At 38.1% G+C, this 22,494-nt stretch overlaps 1 protein-coding gene across 4 annotated transcripts in view; it reads right to left on the reverse strand.

Annotated features, from left to right (window-relative positions):
- Positions 1–22,494, reverse strand: part of LOC122979262 (VPS10 domain-containing receptor SorCS1) — a 172,727-nt gene that overhangs the window by 57,072 nt on the left and 93,161 nt on the right. For all 4 annotated transcript variants that reach the window (XM_044346579.1, XM_044346578.1, XM_044346580.1 and 1 more), the window contains exon 3: positions 22,387–22,486. In XM_044346579.1, the coding sequence (XP_044202514.1) occupies positions 22,387–22,486 (100 nt within the window). The remainder of the gene's footprint in view (positions 1–22,386; positions 22,487–22,494) is intronic.

Consider the following 22,494-nt stretch of genomic DNA (forward strand, 5'->3'; position numbering starts at 1 on the left):
GCCGCCTATGCTCAGTCAGGCCTTGAAAGCACTAATTTCCCATGAGCTCCTTTCTTTTCTTAGAGGGCCGATATATATATATATATTTTTTTTTGCCAAATTCTGGCACAGTCCCCAGAAAAATCACAAAGAAATCTCCTGATAATATCAGATGCAAATATAATTGAATCAGTGGACCTCTAGACACATATCATTAGAAGAGTGTACAGTAGCAGAGTCTTTGGAAAGGCACGCTTGTGGGTGTGTGATCTATGTATTCATGTGAGTCTATGAGTGATGCTGCATACAACTGTTTGTATGTGTGCTCATGAGTGATGTTTACAACCGGTACTGGAAAATATTTGCCCCTGGTATTACCATTTTATAATGATGCATATACAAAGAGCTCATGTTCCCACATAAAATCCTTTAGAGGTGAACTCAGAACATACTCAATGGCTGGTCAGCATATTCTATTGTTAGTTTCCCTAAAAAAACCAAGTCACAATTACCTAAGGCCAAACAAGTAGAATCAGGCATAATGATGAAGCAATGTTACCCTTAACATATGTTAGAAATGATTACAATTGTTAATTTCATCGACATCAATATTTGATACCAAGAATACACCTTTCTTAGCAGACTATTGGACTAATGACTGTTGAGATTAATTGATAATAATTCAAATTAGTTTATTAATAAATGTCAGTTTTGTTACCTTGACAACTGAATAACACAACAGTGATTCAAGCTAGGTAAATGAAAGGTAAAACAAAAATGTGTTTGGCACTAGTTTTTGTTTTTTTTCCTGACACATGATAAATCGACAAATCATGTATATTTAGTCAACCTTTTACATTTACACTGTGCTGACTATACAGGATAATAGTTAAAGTTAAAAATATTTAATAATCAGATTTGGTGGTCAAACACATCATGAGCAAATGGCAGTTTGTATACCTGTGTTTGGTAACCCTTTAAAAGTTTAAATAGTTATACTAAAACTGAAACAAGTATAAAATTATGTTAATAGGACAATAGGACAATATATGTCCAACAACTAGTCATAAGACTGTTGAACAGGTGAAGTGTATTGGGGGGCAGGTAAACAAAACTTTGCAAAAATGTCATTAAATTCATCTAACCAGCCTTTGCACACTTTGCAAAGAAGTCTGGCACTTATTTTCCTCATAAACCCATCATCATCCGTGATGTAGTTAAGAACCCCATGCAGTCAAACCTCAAGTGGTGAAAAACAATGTAGAAAACATGATGGAAATATGACAGCGAAGACTAAAATGTTTTTGAGATATTGAGATTTTTTTCAGCATTTCCACACAGGGTTTTTTTGTGTTTTGTTTTGTTTTTTGGATACGTGAAAACATTGTGCATAAAAACATGTGGATAGAAACCCAACTAGAGTGTGTCCCTCATGCTGCTATTTCTGAAAAATATCTGCAGTCCGCAAGCAGGCATAGTGCAATAAATATAAGCGTGATAAAAGCCGCAACAAGCTGTGCTGGAGTCCTGTTGAGGTTCTTGCGATGCCCTTGTCGCCAACAGGTTGTTGAAAGTTGTTATGTAAGTGCAGAGAAAGTAGTGTCCCTTCGTTGCACAAAGGGGCTTACGTTTGGTTTAGAGATGGCCTTTGGCATGAAAATATCTGTGTGCCCATTATGTCGTCAGACAGCAGAGAGAATGAGAATACACACTGCTCTCACAGTCAATATCCTTCTCAGTATGGCACCGTATGGCAAAGTGTTTCTGGTCTCTCATGCTAGTGAGTCATTTGTCAGCACTCGCTTGGGTAACAGCAGCCGTGGTGGGCAGACCCACTAACACCAGTTCATCAATCACAGACGGCAGATATAATGCCACATACGTGAGCCACATGCTGACCAATCCAATCAAATGCACTCAAATGCTGTCTGAACTACAAATCCCAATTAATGTTTTGCTCACTCCCTGGAACCGCAACACAGCTGGAATAGCAGACAATTTTATGATTGGCTGATGTGTTTCTGGTGAATGGGAGACATTATATGATCCGGCATGCTTACAGAAATGCATATTCCACTATATACATCAGAATATGGGGATAAACACACCCTGGTGAGGTGTGTAAATACAATATGGAGATTACTACAATGCAAGAGGCTTTGTTTTTGGTTTGTTCTCTTCTATAAAAAAACCTTTTATAACCTTCTCAATCATAAACAAATAAGGGAAAAGGGCTATAGAACAGATGCCACAATACAGAAAGGATTCCTATAGCATAATGTTATTCAGTTCCAGGAAATGATGGTGTGAAAATATGGGGACTTTGCCTCGTTTGCATTCTACAGTCATTCCCTCCCCTCAGTGCTTTCACATGCAGCTTTCCTGCATGCAAAAGAGGCTCAAAATCTGATGTTTGCATGTTGATGTTTACATGACATCTCATAAATTAATTTTGTGCAGGCTCCTCCCAGGCCACACAGCATGCTAATATAAACACATGGCTATGAATAAGGATACTGGATTCCACCACGTTATGAAAAAAAAGAGAAATCATGCTCAAAAAAAAACTTGAAAAATGTACTTCATAAAGTTCAAATAAAGCAAAATATAAGTGGAGAAAATGCATATTGCTTTCTATCCATATTGTGTGTAGGAATGTATTTTATGTTGCATTGGCTGCTGCAGTCATGCAACATTTAAGGGACACAATCGTTTTGCAGCTCAACTAATAAAGTTTTTAAGTAAGTTTTTAATATGAAAAGTGGCCTGACTGATGCACTTATCACAACTCTACAATGCTTTTTACCTGTTTTCAGCAATATGAATAGCTTGTTTTCAGCATTATGAACTCTGTTTCCCACATGAAGAAGCTGTTTTCAGCATGAAAGTTTAGCTGCTTCAGAAATTTTTAACAGCTCTAGTTATTTTTCTGTCAGTAGAGACAAAAGCGGAGCTAAAAAGACAGTGAATATCAGACTCACATTCCTCAGGTGGTCAGAAACATAGCTTGAGATGAACTAATCTTGCTCCATGTCTGCTCGACATGTAATTGAACAATTGTTTGCTAACAATTATTTGTTACATGTTACAATAAGTTTATATGGCTTGTTTTGGAGTTGTTCTGCTCCCAAGTGCAACTTTTAAGAGGGCTATTATGGAAAATCATTATCTAAATTTTTAGCATCTTGAAGAGATTAATTTAACAAAACAGTGTTAAGGTCCACTTGCTAGCTCTTTTCTTAATTATTAGCGACATCCACTGCTTGCCTTTTTTGGATCTCTCAACTTCATCAGCTGATAAAGGCATGATTGAAAGCTCTACAGAAATCTAGTAAGTGGACCTTGAGTTAAGAATTCCTTGACAAACAGTAAGTTAAGACATGCTGAGAATTTTGGCATAAGAGATGTTTTTAAGGGCCATTAAAGAATAAAGTTTCTCTTTACTACTTCATAATTATTTTTTTTTAACATGACGAAATTGTACTATTTGAACGAGCCATTCTGAGCTGACCTGCTCTCTAATGTCACATCTGCAAAATAATGACAGTGATACTCAGAATATTACTTATAATTTCATCTTGAACTCAAGTTTGTATAGATTGCTAATCAATCATATCTATACTTCATTCATTAAGCATTAATTAAGCATTCATTAATGTAATGTTACTGAACTCAAAACAGTCAAACTGGAGCTGAAACATTGTAAACCAAACAAGTTTTGGTCTAACAGAATTATTTTTAATGAAAAAAAGAAAAGAAAAGCATCAAGGCAAATTCCTCCCATTAAAGTAGAATGATCTGATCAGCATCCCCGGGAAATTAACCATAAAACTTTTCTTATCAGCACTGACACTGACACTTACACAGTTATAGAAACAGAATAACATTTTTCTCTTTGGACCAGTAGACTGTGCGTGTGGGTGCATGCATGTGTGTGTATGAGAGACTGTAAATTATGAGGCCAAAAAGGTTGAAAATGACAAAGGTTAATGAAGCGTATGTGCAGGCTAGAGGACATTTAAGATATGTGTAAGGAATAATTCCGCCACCGCAGGACCGTAAATACTCAGAGATAGAATATTAATGAAATTAGCTTCTTATTTTCTATTTCACACAGTCACCCAGTAATTGAACTGTGACTCCTCTCTATAAATCTGTGCCTAATTTCCTGCAATAGGCCTACCCTGCAATAAATCGTTTTCACTTGCTGCCAGACTTTAAGCGGGTTTAGATTGGAAAAAAGCATTCAAAAAGGGGAACAAAGGAAAGAGCTGGAGATTTATTCTCTCTGGGGCAAGTCAATTTTCTAGCTTTACAGTGACAGTAACTTGGTTGGGAATGATTTAATACAAGTTAATAAACTGGTTTCACTTGATTCCTGAGGGGTATTCCATCAAGCTGGATAAAGGAAAAGCCTGGCTTATTTCGATAAGCCTCACAAATTTTCGTGAGAGTTCCATTCCATCACTGTGGCTTATATGATTCCCTGCTCAGTAACCAAGGTAACTTATACCGCAGAACTAGCTTGCTCCGTAGGAGGCTAACTGTCGAGCTTAATTTAGCTGCGTGTCAAAGAATGTCCGATGGGCAGAAACAAACTCCATCAAGTGTCTTTTCACGCTCACGTCACTTTTGTCATGTCTGTGTTTGGAAACATTAAATGGAGGGAGAGACCTTTACAAAAATACCTCTTTCAGTTAATCCCCATTTTACTCATGGTCACTTTGGTTTTGGAGTGAACCTTTTTAATTAAAAGCTTAGCATTTATAATTTATAGAAATAAAAATGTCCCAGTATTTTTTTTAAGTTATTTATTTATTTATTTATTCATTCATTCACCCACTCACTCATTTTTGTTGAAGCTGTGAAGACAAAAAGAAAATGAAATGAAGTCCAAATCATGACCTTCTGGTGTGTTTAAGTTTATACAGTGGAAACAGCTTATAGTGATCACAGTTACACAGATTACAGTTATCATGGATACAGTGAGCTTATTAAGGGTGTGCCCGAATCCAAATACATTATTTGGCAAAGCAAAAATGGTAGTTTTTTACCAACATTTATTTTGTACAAATATTTTTCAAATGATTTGTTTTTGGAAAGAAAAAAAAAAACATGTCAGCCTCTCCGGTTACGGTTCTCAACAAGAGGAGTCACATCCACCTGCTGCATGACGCGCATTTCCTAAAATGGACATCACTCCTGGAGTTCGGGGTGTTCCCCACAGATGAAGCTGAGCCACTGACACAAGCGAAGTGCTTACAAGGGACTCTCCATAACCTGTTGTTCCCCTTCTCCTTTCCACAAAGTTAGATTGTAAAAAATAGGCAATAAATGAAAAGTGCAAAGTAAGAATCACCTTTGAAGTTCTTCTCTACACGTTATATGGTGTGCTGTCTGTGTATTATGGGTGTATCAATACATAGAGGTCTGTCTGCACATTTGCGATGCACTTCATTTTAGCTCAGTAGTCAGCACAGTTGTCTATGATCTGGGAGACACTAGTTCGAGACCCAGTGCGGGGACCTCCTTTGTAAGATAATTTATTCATAAACTGCCTCAACAAACATAGATACAAATACAAATACTGGGCTCTCTGCACATCCCTACTGCTTATATGGATCAAAAAGCTCACAACAGAGTTCCTCATTCCTATATAAAATTCATGCCGTTTAAATAATTTGCCTATAGTAATCAAATAGTCTGCTTACAGTGTTCATTCTGGGTCTTTTCATACATATGGGGAAAAAAAATTAAAACTATGATAATTCTTTTTTTTTTTTTTAACTTTCCTCCCATGATAAGGGGCAGCAGCCCCATTATTGCCTTGCAGTAACTGGCGGTAACGGTGGCAGCAAGTCTTCTGGCTGGCTACCTGAGGCTGCTGCTGCGTGAACACTGAAATCATGACAGGAAAAAGAAAGTCATTTTCTCTCAGTAACAAATGTAGTGTCCTTGAAGCTTATGACAATAAAAAGGGGGAAAGAAATCTAAGGAAAGGATCATTTTCGACTGTTTTGCTGCTAGAGAAAAGAAGCAACTTGACAAAAGTCAGAACTCTGGCTGCTTCAAAAATGCGTTTGAAACAGCTGTACTGTATTTTGAAACAGTCGATAAAATTAGTAGGTAGTGAAGCTGTCCGTTTCATTACTTTATATTCATCTAAGCAAATAAAAAGAGAAACAAATTTGGTTATAATAATCATCCGCTTATAATGATATTTGAGCTGGACAAACGTGATCATTATAAATGGTTTTCACTGTACTTATATCTTTCTCCAGTTTTTTCATCTCCAGCTGCAACTTTTTAATTTTTAACATTCAGTGAAGCTTGTAGATCAAACGGACATCCTGCGAAAGAGAAATGTGTCAAAGTCCTGCTGGTCTGAGGAACTGAACCAGCAACTTTCCCATCACAAGCTCTCTAACCTTTATGCCCCCACATATGTAGGCTTGTAAAACTTACGGATTTAATCTGTCAGCAATGTTTTGCCAAGTCATCTCCCTCACCTTGTTAATTGCGGCAGTATTGCCCTTTTTGGTGATGACTCCTTTATATTCTTCATATAGTTCCATCAGCAGGGTTTGTTCAGCTGCTGAGAAGAACACCACTCTAGTTTTCCCTACTTTTTGTGACATCTTCTTTTCAACAATCGACTGTTCTGGGCTGCTTATGTACTCACACAATGCAAGTTTATTCAAGCCTTAACGAGTTAACGTTGACTAGACACGGCTAAATTGTATTAGTGAAGGGGCTTGATCCTTAAGTGAGAGTCAATGTTTATTCAAGCCAGGCTTTTTCAAGTAAATGCAGCTTTCTTTAGCTGCATTGATGGAACACCCCTCTGTTAGTCTTGATTTTTGTGCAAAAAAATCAACTCGTAAACAAAGAAATACTCCACCTGAGGTTACAGTTTTGAGCTGGGATTCACAGAATCAGCAAGAACCCAAGATCTAGCATCTATCTTTTATTTGAAATCAATTTTACGTGACTGAGTCCAGCTAAGCTTGGACAACGAAGGGGTCATGGCTAGTTCACATTTATCCCACTATCTGAGAAGTGCTTTCTTCATGTTTGTCATATTTAACAACTGTATGTTTGAGAAATCCGGTTGAAGCATACCGTGCTGTGTATATTTCCTTTGACATGTTTTTATGTTGCCACTATGAATGTTCCAGCTCTTCTCTGACTCAAACATCTCAAGGTGCTGTGAATGTTTCTCAAAGAACTGGCAACAAAAAACAGAAAATGAAAAGAAAATAAAGGACCAAACACTTTGAAAGACCACATCTAGCTTTTTTTTTTTGCATTTTTTTTATGTGTGATTAAGCACACTGTATGTATAATAAAAGGGATAGGATTCTCTGAGTTTTGTATAAATGCTCCTGCAAGCCACAGAAGCAATGGTGGATTATTTCACATCCGTATCAGCTGGGGCTCAGGGAAAAGGAAGAGTTTGCTCTGGGTTGTATTTAAGCCAGAAGTACTGAGTCTGAAGCCAAAGGGCAGTCAAATGGGGAGCAGGTCTAGCCAGGAGAGAGTAAAGTATACACAAGAGGTTGATAAATGTCAGTCGTAAACATGTGCTGGACCAGCGAAAGGTCTCAACATCTCAACATAAAACTGTCAGCCCCTTTAGCCAGAACTGTAACAAGAGAAGAACCCAGAGAAAACTTTAAGGATCCCCCAAAAACATATTTTCTCACTTACCCCTTATGGTGAATTAAGGTGAGTGGGATTTTAGTTGTGGTGTTCAAATCACTGAAAAAAGATATTTTAAAAGAAACTCAACAGCAAAAATGACTTTTCAGAATCTCATATCCTAGTTAAGCTAGATTAGCAGAGAGGGGATATTTTAAGAAGTGTGGCATATCAAACTGAAATATCTACATGGTCAGATACCACTAGAGGTGAGTGAGAAATATGTTCTTTTGTGATTTGTATGAACCAACCCCTTAAACACTGCAGTTGCAGTTGTGAGAATGTTCTCACAAGAAAAACAACGGCATCCGTTAATTGTTTAAATTCCTAAAAATGACATATTATGATATTAATGTTAAAGCTCTGTGAGTTATGACTCTAGACATATTCCTCTGCAGTCACCAAACTTAGTTTTTTGTTTTGTTTTGTTTTTATACCATAACTACAAACTTTGCTTTACATAACCAAATAGTGTCCTTTTAACCATGGTGATGATTTTTTGTATCTGTATTGTATTTATTGGGACAATGTACAGTTTTAAACAAAAATGTTAACATTTGATGCACTGCACCAGAGTTAGCTTTAAAGCTAATTTTCATCTGCAGTCTCTTACCATTAAAACATAGAACCGCACAATAGCAAACAGTACAAAGCAAAAAACACACAGGACACATTACACAAAATACAAAGCGACACACAACAGCACATCACATACACCCACAATGTCAACTAGAAATTAATAATGTAAGCTTGTCAAGTTCAAAGCAAGATTATTTGAGAAGACGATGAGATTAAATTTAGATTCAGTGGTTACAGAGTTGAGTAGTTTTTTTTTACAGGTTTTTTAATTTGGTTTTGAGTACTGATTGAACTGCAGTTCTGCATATCATCAGGCAGGACAGGAGGGAAAGCTGACTGCCAAATGATGGTTCCCTAACCTTAAGGTATTTTTTAAACCTTAATCCTAATGACTGGGGTACCTGCAGACCCCAGAGGTATACTTTTTGTCTTATCTCACAGATGCTTTATTCAATCGTTCATCTTTAACTGTAACTTTCCTAAAATAATAATAATCTGTTTTTTTCCGATGACATTAATTACATAACTAATAATGTTTTGGGAAGAAATAAGTTATAGTTGTAAGTTATAAGTTTGATTTATAGTGCATTTATGATAAAGAACTGTAACCCCTTAACGCAGAACTACAAATCCAGCTTGATCCATAAGGATGGCAGATCAGAAAACTTTTTTTTTTTTGATTTGTAAAAGTTTTGGAAGGCGCTGTTAAACGCACTATATGTAATTTCAGCCATTAGGGGTCTTTCAATCCCACAATAACAAAAGACACAGTGTGATGATGGTGTGAAGTAGTGTGGGATCATGGGAGTTGTTGTCTTCATTGTTAAACAACCAGCTTCTTCGGGTTAGGATTACTCCAGCGTTCATTGTTCAAGATGTTTTTACCAGGAGCCGAATTATCCGCAGAGGTCTCCTCCTCTTCAAAACAAACGGACCCGGTGATTAAATAAAGAAGTTTAATGTTAAAAATCAGTGTTTCTCTAACGCTGTTTAGCAGGCAAGGACAACTGGTAGGGGCTGCTAGCCGAGCTGCTGCTAACATTTGCTCAGCTCTCTGATAACTTAACAAAACAAGACGCATGCATCTTGTGTACATATACTCTTTGGTAGAGGGGTTATGACGCCATTGACAGGCGACCAAATGAAACGGACGTTACCTGGGTTTGAAAATTGTTGGAAACATTTGGGATAATAAGTACACAACTCAGCAACATATATAACATAAGTCTAGTTGTTTTTAGACATTTTAATGCAGAATAGTTACATATTATAGCTTAAACCGGTAAAAGCATCACATCAGAACACATTCATATGTTTCAGACTAACTGAGATCTTACTTAATATCACATTGTAGGGACATCTTACTGGGACTACTTTTCTCACATGCTCTTTAAAAAGTTGCTTTGGTTAATTATCCATAAAACAAATGCATAGACTGAATATGAGTGACGTTCATCCCAGGTCATCTTGGACTTTTGTGAGTGTTACATGCTCAGCCAGTCTGATGGAGACCATCAAATACTTTATTTGTACTCTGGGAAATGTACCTGCACTTTCAGGTCATACTCACTGGAAGTCAATAAGAGTTAATGGACCGTGTGGTGTAAGGAACAGTATGTGGACTAAAAGGGCTTTTGATGCTACCACCCCATTCCTTTTATTTATTACTATGAAACCAAACTGAGAATATTTTGATTTACAAGAAGAATAAGATATTTGTCTGTTAATTACCTCTTGACATAGTATACTCTGCATCTTGTGTCAGTGTTTGCATGAAATGTCTAGTTGCTTATGACACTGATCGTTTAATATCATAGACATCTGGAGATAACATTAGCCATGCCACTGTCCTTTACTGTCAGCTGCCACTAAATAAAATGGTCAACAATTACAAAGCTAATACTAACAGACATAAGTGTGAGACTGGCAGTATTACTAAAGAGTTAACTGTAGCCCTCCAGTACAAGACGGCCTTTGTGCATCTATGTGGAACCGTGTTAACTTAGCAAGCTGTCTGCGTTGACAGCACATCGCAAATCAAATCACTCTCACTTCTCCTTCACATGAATATTCATGTCAAACCATAGCTATCAAATTCCATAGAGCTACGTGGATTTAAATTGAGGACATGAAAGAAAAAATAGTTGATACACAAATTCAAAATTATTACTTCTCTTCTCCTCACTGCCTCGTCCACTGCATCGACCAGGTGCTTTCAACTGTTTGATCCGTCTTATTAAACGTAACTCCTGTCTCTTGATCTGAGGCATTTAAGCCAGGGCCAATTTAACACTGCCTGACATTTTAGCTCACTCAGACCCCTGTCAGACCTGACAAACAGTAACATGTCAGTTTCCGCCTTTCAGTGTAATTGGGTTTCCATCTCAGCTAGCAAGCTAGCAACTCCTTATGGTAGTACATAAGTTGGAAGGCGTGCAGGCTGTGTGTGAAAACACAGAGCTATTGATTCATTATGTATGAATGAACGGAGAAAAAGACAAACAAGATATGTTTAGTTAATTAACTAGCAGCATTCCCAGATTAGACATCTTGATCTGTCTTGAGCAAGTGAAATGAATTCTTCCCAGTGATCATTAATAAATAATATAACAACATATGCCATTTGGTGGATGCTTTTATGCAGAGCACTTTACATTAGCATAAGTTAATGCTTTTGGAGTGGGATACAGGTCCCTTATCCTGGCAGTGTCAGAAGCATTGAATTGTATGGCTTTCACTCCCATGCTGTGGGCCATGTCCCATAAAGACACATAAAAAGAATATTGATGGAATCCCACAGCTCACCTATACTTACCCATTCTATCTTCCGTACAACTCAGATTCTCTCTTCGTTTTCTATCTCTGTGTCTCACACTCTGTCAACCTGTCTCTATCTCCCTCCATCTCTGTCCATCTGTATTTATGTCTCACAGCCTGTCTCTCCTCCTCTGTCGCTGTGTCTTCTCTCAGGCTCCAGGGCGCTTGCCTCTCCGCTCATTGCAGCCATTTGGAGATTGTGCCTCAGGGCTGACAGATGTTGCGTCCCCTCCTAGCACTACCCACCCCCCCCGCATACGTTAGTTTCTCCTCGATTGTGTTACCACTGCGTGCGCGGCCAGCCAGCAAAGCATGGCTGATTCGCTGTGATTCATTTGGCATTCATCGTGTCCTTTAAAAGCCGGTGGACAGAAAGACACTTCACCTCCATTTTCTTGGTTTTATCCCTGTGCAGTAAAGGAAGTGTTGCTAGTATGCTCCTTGCTGCACCAGCTGGTATCGCTCCAGGTATGTCTGGAGTAAGCAAGCATGTGTCCTAATGACACTTGACCTGTTTAATCAATAATTCCATCATTTTTCTGTAGCACTGCTGCTGTGGGCTAGTTCATACAATGTTTTATGTTGAAAATATGCACACAGTTAAAACAAATAATTTCTTCTGCATTCTACCTTTTCTTTGAATATTTATCTCTCAACTAAAGGAAGGAATTTCTGTATGTATGAATATTTGTATGCATGTGTGTCCTTCGCGTATCTCCGTTCATCAGATCGTCTCCACACTTAGCCAGCATGTCAGGGAGAGACCAGAGACAAGTCATGACACAAAGCAGAGAAAAGTGCTCTAAAAAGAGAGAAGTAGACAGCAAAAACAGAGCCCTGAATCAAGAATGGACACTCTTACCCTGTGTGTACACAGAAAGCATAGCGTTAAGGTACATGGCTGAGCATAGGAAGCGCTCAGAGTGTGTAAAACAAAGGAAATACTTCCACAGGCAGTTCAAAACCAGTTTGTTCTGAGACCGTGGTGATTGTGAAGTGCCACTACAGACAAAGCACAAATCTTTTAGAGCAAATATACCCACTTAAATCCGAAATGAAGGCACAGAAAATAGGAACGATCTAAGAGCCCAATATAATCAATCCATTTTATTTTAGGATGACCGTTATTTTAATTTTAAATGCAGCCTTTATTTTACTTGAAATGAGAAAAGAACATTTATGTACTATCAGAGTACTTATTATTTATAACAGAATGTACAAACGTGTATAAAAGAATGTTAGTTTCTTTCATGTTGTTGGTGTATGTACTCATTCACAGCTCACAATTTGTACATGCAACTTGTTTAATATTAATAAACTTTGAATAAACAAGCAATCAGCAAGATCTATACAACCATGCCATGAGAGAGATGAGGGGAGTACATCTCTCTTCATTTGATAATGTTAAGTTAAGTTAGGCTTTGTTGTCGGCTTCAAGACTCATTTTAAAAAAGACAAGAGAATAAAGAGAGAGGAAAGGCGAGCGAACTGAGAACGGGAGCGAGTGACAGAGAGACAGGCTGCTGAGGAGAGACAGCAGTGGAAAGTTTTCTGTGAGAGAGACAAAGCCCGCCAATGAAAGAAATACATTATTTTCTGATTCTTTCACAGCACAAATAAACAACCATCAAACACTCAATAGATGATTTACTGTGGAGACAGATGCTCTTAGTTTCTGTTTTATTTTCCTCCTCTGCATTTCTCCCTCTCATTCATTCATTACATCAAACTAATGCAGCAGTACATACAAAGAACAAGAGGACCAATCTGTGCAATGTTTTCACGTCATCTTTTAGTATCAGCAAGAGTAGACAGCGAAAACAGAGCTTTTAATCAAGAATGGACAGACTCTTAGGCTACTTCCCACAGTAGTTCAAAAGCAGTGTGTCTCATATGAGCACTAATCTTTTGTAGTAAGTAGCCTAAGATTCTGTCCATCCACTCAAATGATCCAAACTAAAACTACAGAAAATAACGCTTCATTTTAAGATGCACATCTTTTCAAAAGCTCTCTGTTATGTATTTTATTTTTTAAATGCAGCAATTAACATATGTGTATAATAGAATGTTATTGTTCGTGCATTTACACCTCACATCAACAGTATTCATTTTTATATGCGCTGAAGCAGCAATAATGGAGGACGATGAATTGGCCCGTTCCAAACAGGCACGTTTTGAATGGGCACTGAACTAGTTTTCCATTAATAACTAAATGAGGGGGTGATCAGCGTGGATGATGCTGGGTTCAAGTTCAAACTCAACAAAGAGTTCGACAAGACGACTGCAGATGAACGAAAGACCAAGACCATCTTCACTTTTGAAATTGGCGTCAAGGGGAATATCTCTTCCTTTTTGCTGTCATTGAAATAGCAGTATATCTATTCAGTTTAGAGCTGTCTTCGATTTATATAATAAATCTGGTCAATCCACTGGTTGATGTGATGGAGAAATCTCTGAAGTTGTTTTTCTAACTGCTTATTAAAGACCAAAAGAGGTTAGGAGATATTATTATGAATTCTGATATGTGATAATGATGTTCCAGTCATTACTAATGACTCATTGCTTGTCAGAACATAAAATCTGGACTAAATAATTTGATTATCAACTCTACATAATTGGGAAATTCTCCTTTTAAACAAAGTCTTTCTGTCCTCTTCACAACTGGACTATGAAGCTGTCGCACAAATAACACAAATTATATTTACTACCCTTAAAAGCATTTAAACAACGCTGCCAAAATTCATCAGACATGTTTATCAGCAGTATGTGGTGGCCAAGCTTTTAGCTACATTTCAAAGGAAACACAATCACAATCAAGCTCTCATATTTTTCCCCTTGAGTCCTTTAAGTGTACTGTATTTCTGTTCTCTAGGAAACTGAATTATTATTAATACCTTATCATTATCTTAATTCATTTATTCTTAGTTTTTAATGTCAAGCAATTCATTAGGTATTGTACTTGATATATAATATCAAGTATAATGTTAATATACTGATGTCAGAATTATATTTTTGACAAATTGAAATTTTCAGCATACTGATGAGTATTTGTCTTTAACTCCGGTGAAATACATAAAAGAAGTTTCTCTTCTGTTCTGCATGAAAATTGCTGTATTTTAAGACAAAATCTTTGAAAACCTGTTTTTTACACTTCAGCACTTTTTAAGTCTTATAAATATAGGTTTGACATAGTTTCCTACGAATGTTCTCCGTGTTTAGCTTTCCTTTTTAAAGGCTGACACTTTGACTTGTCATATTTGGCAAAAGCACAGGTGTTACTAATAACATAACCAACAGCTCTGTTATATTCAAGTGTTCCAGTAACAGCCATGACAGTGTGACAGTAAGCCAGCATTCACAACACGAGGACTCTGAAACTGAAGCATCTAAATGGAATTCAGCCATCATTAATCTTATTATTTACATCTGTGCTTTTCCTACTATGACATGTCAAAATGTCATAGTGAAAAAAGCCCATGAATTAGAGTAAATAAGACAAACTAGAAAAAGCAACACCTTTTATTTCTGTTACACATCCTCTGCTTAAAGTTATAATCCTCAAGATTTTCATGAAAACCAACCCCATTTTTGGTGCTGTTTATGGTTGCCACTTTTTTTCTAGCCTTTCTTTAATGTATTCACATTTTACACTGTGTCAGCTGTATTAAGTTGCTGCTTACACAAACTGAGCATCCTGCTGCAGCTTCACATTAAAATCATTCAACTTGAGAAGTAAATGTGATGTATTTGTACATTCATGTACAACATGTACAACATTCATTTTCTGCATTTTTTGACAGCAGATCAGTTTTAAATAATAATTAATGAAACAAGGAGCAGCCACAGTGAGCTTTCATGTAGATCAGCCAGGACTGAAATCATAAGGATTAATAATGACTCTGCATTTGCGTGAGCAAAGCAGATGACCTGTCCTGCTGCATGTGTGTGCAACAATTACACCCATTTTCAGACTTCAACAAACTTTGTTTTCTTCACACAGTTGGGAATACAGCCTCTCCTCTGCAACAGCACCTGAGGAAACCACCAGAACCTTGGAGGGAGCTGCTCCACATCTATGATTCACAGCATGATCAAGAAAGTAGCTGTGCCCCATTTAACTGGTGCATTCAGCTTCAGAGAGCTATGAAAAGCCTAACTTGTAGCATCCAAGGAAACTAGCTTCAACCCAGAATAAAAGTAAAGTAACAAAATTCAAACAAATTTGACTTGAGTATATACATATGCATATATACATATATATTATGTATACATATAATACATATATTAATATGATAGATCTATAGATCTATTTAAGATATGTATTTTTGACTAATTTGGCATCACTTTTTTGAGTCCAATCTGCATCTCCATCTGCTATTACTGTTTAAAAATTTTGACTTTGTTAATGCACTGCTTTCATTTTTGTTCCTTTTTCTTCATTATTCAATGCAGTCTGCTCATGACAAGTGTAGATCCAGGTCATATTATTTCATGCCTACATTCCAATACCATTATGACGACTCATCAGCTAAAAATGTCTTGCTCGTCCATAACCCTGATGATCTATTATAGTCTTTTTCCATTGGCACTTTTGGTCATGCTGAGTCAAACCATGCTGTGTTGATTTGCATTTCCACTACCTGTCTAAACGCACCGAGTTACACCAAATCAAATTATAGTGAAACTAGTTATTTCATGGGAGTTGCCACGCTCAAAGAAATGTATCCACTGTTTTACAGTCACTCTCTTGACAACTAGTAACGGCCTGCCGCACTTCCTGGGGGCTTGAGTAAGTGCATCATCAGTTAAAGACACACCTTCAAGGGGTTAGCCCTGTTGTAATGGAGATGCAAATCCCTGCAGCGCCGGGCTGACACACCGAGTCAAACAGAGTCAAGCCAAGCCAGCATGTGTATGGAAAACCCCCATTAGCTAATTGGCTAAGAAGGGACAGCACTAGATTATATTATTGGCTTGATAATGTTTAAATGCAAATGAATTTTGTATTTTTGTATTTGAATAAATTCAGTTATAATGGAAAATGTCCAAATAAAGGCAAATATGTCAAAAAATACAATTAAAAAGCATGAACTAAGAAGTAAGGTGTTTTGGTGATACTATCATCAGCTTGTTCTCACACTTGATGAATGTATATTGAGCGTAACCTTCCAGTAAGGTGACACTCATCACTACTGCAGAGAAAGGAATCAATATTATATAATGGAGAGTATTAATATTTGAAATTCCTCTAAGTTTCTCTTAGTTACTCTTTTTTTTCCTGATAGTGGATTCTGTTTGTCTTTCTACTAGACTTTTTTTCGTCACTTTGAGGACAGTTTGAGGATATGAAATATTAAAGTTCACTTTTAAGTCTGCACTTGTATCCAAAAGTGAGACAATCAACAAAAGTTTTTGAAATTCGACAGTGGAAGAGGTCTCATGTGACCTGAATTCATATTCCACCCACCTGCCTGTTGTTGTCGTCTGAGCCACACAAGGCTGTAATTGTGCTTGAACACTGTGCATGTATGCACGCAGGCAAGCACACACACGTGAACACAATTGAAGCCTTTGCCGTGAAAACACTTGAGGCCAGCAATTGTTGTTTTAGTCAATACATTCATGAGAAAAAGCAGTTATGTATTCCTTAAAAAGAACTCACAGACTGAGAGTAAAGTAGTAAAGACTGAATCCATCTGTCACTCATACGCTTCCCCTGGAAAATTCCTCTTTGTTTTCAAACCATTAGGCAATACCCATTTGTATGAGACTGCAATCTGATTTTTTCTTTTTTTAACCAGTACTCACCATCCCCAGCATTTACTGTAATAATGTGCCCTCACACATAGTCTCAGGCTAAAACCCAAAATCATTTCCCCTAATGTGTGCTCGAGATGTGTCCTCTTAGGTACAGCCTCTGTATAAAGCCACAATATGAAAATTGATGTAATTGCTGTGTTGTCGGTCTGTTTTCTCCATGGGTGACCCCTGGGCCACATCTCTCTCTCTCTCAACAGTGCTCTATCACTCTTTTTTTTTCTTTTGCTCCTATCTCCACTCTTCCACGCTTACTTGCTCTCTGTCAGTTTATTTGCTGTCTCTTTCCCGTTCTCGTATGTCCTGCTCACTTGCTCACTCTGTTTCTCTCTGTGCTGTTTCTCTTTGTCTCCCCCTCTGTCCTCCAGTGCTTTACTCCCTCTATCCCCCCGCAGCCACAAAGACCTGATTTACTTCCACTGCTGGGTGAAGAGAGAGGCTTTTGTCTGCCACCAGCAGCGGTCACATGGCGCCATGCCGGGGGTGACAACAAGAGTGACGAACCTCCAGTCTCTGCTACCCTCCCTCACAAGCATGTGTGCTTGGAATTTACTGCATGTGGGCAGGGAGACTGTAAAAGTTCATTTATGTAAGTGTGTTTGCTTCCCATATCTGATTCTCTGTGTTATTTTACTTGTGTTTAATTTTTGCTTAGTAAATGTTCTTCCACCTGCACAATAAATGCTAAATGTCTTTGGTGATCCCCTGATTTGTCAATATATTTCATTTCAGAAGTTTAACTGCTGGACACAAGATGTCTCCTACTTCACTGTAAAGTCCATTCTCAGTGTTTGTGCACTGGAGGCTTCAAGTTTCCACATCACACTTGCAGTTGAATACTGGACCAGGATTGCCTTCCAAACTAGTTGTAATATCACAAATCAAGCTCGTAGGCCCACCAATTAAAATCGGATTTTCAATGAGCGCAGAGAAACTTTCCACTTTTTCCAGATGAATGTGAAAACAGCCTTCTAGTGTCAAAGTCTGCACATCCACCATTCTGCACTGTGGCGCTCAAACATCCAACTGTAGGAACAAGGAGCAAAACACATTTTTAGTGGAGGGGATCTTTAAACATTATCATGTTAACGTACTACATGTACACATGTTAAAGGCCCCATGAAATGAAAAAGAAATTTTACCAGTTAATTGTTCATTTATCTCTTGTTATATGCAAATATGTGTCAAAAAATCAGTATCAGGGTATTTTTACATCAAAATCTCTGGCTGTGTCTGAAATCACTCCCTTATTCACTCATTCATTACCCCCAATATAATAGACACTGAATAGTTTACTCAATAGTGAGCAGCAAATCAAGATTTCGGACACTAACTAACCTTCGTCATTTTGTGGTATCACCATCAGCTGTAGAGTGATTTAGTAGTAGTTTTCACATCTTTAAAATGTGGAGCATTACATTGTGGGATTGTTAGCAGAAAGTAGTGTACATGCCATGGATACTACTGTTTTCGTTCCATATATGGTGGATATGTTTATAAACTCAGCATTCAGACACTTAAATAAACTGGCGGAGGGTAAAGGTAGTGCACTATATAGTAAATAGGGAGTGATGTCGGACACAGACCCCTGTCTTTTCTCTTCCTGTAAAACTGTTTCAAATGTTTGATGACACATCCTGCACTCAGGCGTGTTTACAGAAGTTCATCCAATGAGTAAAGTAGCAAGTAGCTAGCCACACCCATCATATAAAACCACACTTCACTGTTTGTGGGTCTAGTAGCTAACAGAGCGATATGGAGAGAGATAGGAAGAGATGTGTGTGTTAGCATGTTAGCATGCTAACTGTGAACTTCCTAAGTTCACATACTAACATTTGTATACGAACATTACGCAAAACATAAGTGCGTTAACATAATTGTTGTTAATTATGTCATGGGATGGATGAAGAATTGAAGAAGAAGAGGAATTGTGAGTGTCAACGTCTTACACAACTTAAGGTAATTGTGTGATTCCAGAATTGTATTTAGTCTGTTAAAAATACTGTGTATTAACAATTTAATACAATATAGCCATTGACTTTGAATTTAAATACCTTGAAGAACATGTCAGAAACTGGAAATTACACTGACATAATATGAACATGGCAAGATGCATGTTAACATGCTAAATGTAGGTTTGCCATAGCACGTTAGCATGCCTAATGTTAAGCCCAATAGCACCCCAGCTGTATTAGGGTCGTTTTATTGTCGATCAGAACCAGTTCGTACAACATGTTGTCCAACCACGTAGGAGACCACATTGGAAATTAAAAGTGTTCCAAATGACTACACTCAGAGGCAGAATGAGAAGTCAGCCATCACAGAGAGGGAGACAGTCTCTCCTGGAAGGCATTTAGTGTTGCATATGGCTGTTCACTTTAAAAGTGACTGAAATTGATATATGTCAAGAATGTAAAAAGAGAGCTAGAGAGGCAAGTGAAAACCTTGACAACTTTCTCACCTCCACAACGTTTACCAATCATGGCGTGAAGAGGGTGTGAATGTCAGATTGTTGGTTTTGGAAGGTTATAGAAATGGCCCTACAAAAGCCTTCCTAATAATATCAGAAAGCTATGGGGGGAGGGGGGTTTCCGAAGCTGTTTGACCTCTGATGGAGTATATTGCCCCCTAAGGCTCAGCTTTACATTGTCAGACTCAAGTTTCCATCTAACAAGGGCTGAGGCCTTACCTCTTTCCTTTACCTCTGCTCCAAGCCAACTTTACATTTATTTGCCCGGTTTTTAGTCAAAATCTGAGAATAGCAGTCTCAGTGAGTATCAGTGATCATTAGTAGAAGAGGGACCTGAGGTTTTTTTAAAACTAGAAAGTTAAAAACTGCCATTGATTGTGCTCTTTCCAGCAGACAGACGCAACAAGGCAAGGGAAGAAGAGGTCTTCATGGATCCAGACATTTTTCCTGACCTCATCACTTCCTTACATGTACCCCAAATGTACATGGACAAGAGACTATTCAGAAATAACCCACAAATGCCCAAATTGACCCTAATGGGCCTGACTCTGAGGGGAATGTTAGCGAATTGACCCAAATGGACCTGAGCCCAACAAAAGTGGTTAACACTCACCATTTACTGATGTGCTGCCTCTAATCTTGTTTTAAGCCTAGACAGAGCTGTTGCCTCTGTTACCTCATTCAACTCCCAACCAGCTGAGAAAACCTCTGATTAAAAACTACCTGGCTCTTAATTGCTACTTTCAAAACATCAATTTCCAGGTTTACTTGAGCATTAGGAAGGAGCACACTCCCCTTCTTCCCTTAGGACAGGCACATTTAGTTTTTGCAGCAAAAACACATATTAACTATGTATAAAAAGTGAAATTTAGTAGGATTGGCTAAGGCCACATTCCGACTGACACAAGACCTCTGTGTAAAAAGTGCAGTGGGGCCGCTCTATTGACACAGCAGGGGTACCAAGGCAGAGAGCTCCGGCGGTGCAACTGTGACGGACATTGAATATGTGTTTTGGATCAAACAAAACCTTTAAAATGTTCAAATATTTTATTACTGGGGGAAGACAAAGACATTAGTAATGACAATAATTATGGCTGTGGAAAAGCAGCATGTTGTGGAATTGTAAGGCTACATATAGTTCAGCTATATGGCAGGTTGAATGTTACCTGCCCAACATGTTATCTGTTCTTTTGGTTGTTCAATTAACAGCAATCTGAATGTAGTGCGACGTGACATAAAAACCCATGCCCTTCAGTAGAACAACCACAGTGCAGTAGTGGGTTTACCTGTGTAAAATTGAGTTTAAGCTGAGTGCCAGCTACTGATATTACACTGTAACACATCATAGGTTGTACCTCAAATGCAGTACAACTACAGCAGAGGTGCAGCTTTCTCACAGCAAGGTGGGACACTTTCAAATGATACCACTGTAAAATCCTGACTCATAGTTTTACAAACCACTGTGCAGTGTTTTGGTGTCTGATACACCTTTAAATGCATGCATCTATTACTCAAACCGGCCTTCCTGGATTGTATTTCATTGTCTTAATGGTACACACCCTCACCAACAAAAATCCTTGCATTCTTTTAACACTGCACTGTTTCAGTCTACCACTAACTCAGCTGCCTGCATGGCTGCTTCTTGTGCAAAATGCAGTGCTCGGGAGTTAGGGGTTAAAGTTACAGACACAAATTCCAACATGATGAAGCCTTTAAGTCAATAACATTCTGTTTGTCTGAATTAAAGATGCAAAAGTTTTGCCTGTGTTATTGGACTTGATTCCTCTCAGGTCTCAATTTAATTTTGCAGAGACTCAAAACCTGAAACACTTGACCCACCCATCAACCAAAGTAGACTACAAGCTGTGAGGGTGAGGGCCGCCAGTCAAAAAGTATTAACTGTTTAAACATGACTGAAGCAGAAGTACATGTGGCAAATTGCAAGATTGATCATCTAAAAGTGTAAAATGTGACAAATACTGGCTGTATTGAATTCTAAACTAGAAGCATAACTTTAGGTCATAGAGACAGAAGGGAAGGAGGAAGGTCTGGGAAAAGAATGTGATGGATTTGTTACTTTTCTGGAGAATCGACATGCGTCAACACCGGTAAATAAGACGAAGGTGCCTCTACATAGAAGGCACTGTATTTGAGCAAGAAAGGTTTGGTACTCGATATTTTCTCTTCTACTGTAAAATGTATATTTATCTGCATATTTCTCACAGAATAACACTGTAACATCTCTCATATTGAGTAAAACTGCATCTTCATTGTAACAACTTGGTAACAACTTAAAGACATTCCAGCCTCCCTGTGCAGCCACAAGTGGCTCTCTGTATTCAGGTTGCACTCACCATCTCTGTGTCATCGGCTGGCTTGTCACCTTTAACTGACCTCTGAAATGTCCCAATCAATGACAGACCTCCTAACTGGATCAGGTGGGTGGCTGGGCTTCTGAACTGAGGTGGAGTTGCATCTTATCTTCATTATAATATAATAATTAACTCGCAGAAAATGACCCTTCCTGATTAGAGTCGTGTAAAGTGAGGAAGGTGGAACCGTGGAGTGAACAGAGAAAGATGGTTCCAACCATTACTTGACCCAAACTTTGGAACAGGAGGGGGCAATGAGTGTCTGTGAATATGAACCCATTCTTGTCTTTCATCCCCTTTGTCTGGCCTATAATTGATTTAGTTCCGGAAAGACATAAAATAAAAGGAAACTTTGGCACATCCATTAATATTAGAAATTAGACAGTACTTTCTTTGCAGGCAGCTAACTGCCTGGGTGGATACCAGATGTTAATAAATGAACTACTGTTTAATTAATCTTACTGACATTGCAGAGAGTGACAGAGGGAGAGACGGACATCAAACAGAGTCGATGAGTCAGACAACATCAATATGTCTGCCTGTATTTGATTTTGCACACTGTGAATCAAACCAGCAGTGAGGAGAAAACAAAAGCAACTCTCACAATCAAGACAAATATTAAATTTAAAGTTAACAAAAGAAGAACATTACCTTTCTCTTGTTGTTAGGGCTCACGTACAAATAACTGAGTATTGTCTTTGCTCCTACTTTGTCATTCAGCTTCTGGTACGTCGCTCCGTAGTCAGTTGACCTGAAATT

This window comes from Thunnus albacares, chromosome 3 (genome assembly GCF_914725855.1).
Source record: "Thunnus albacares chromosome 3, fThuAlb1.1, whole genome shotgun sequence".
Taxonomy (NCBI): Eukaryota; Metazoa; Chordata; class Actinopteri; order Scombriformes; family Scombridae; genus Thunnus; species Thunnus albacares.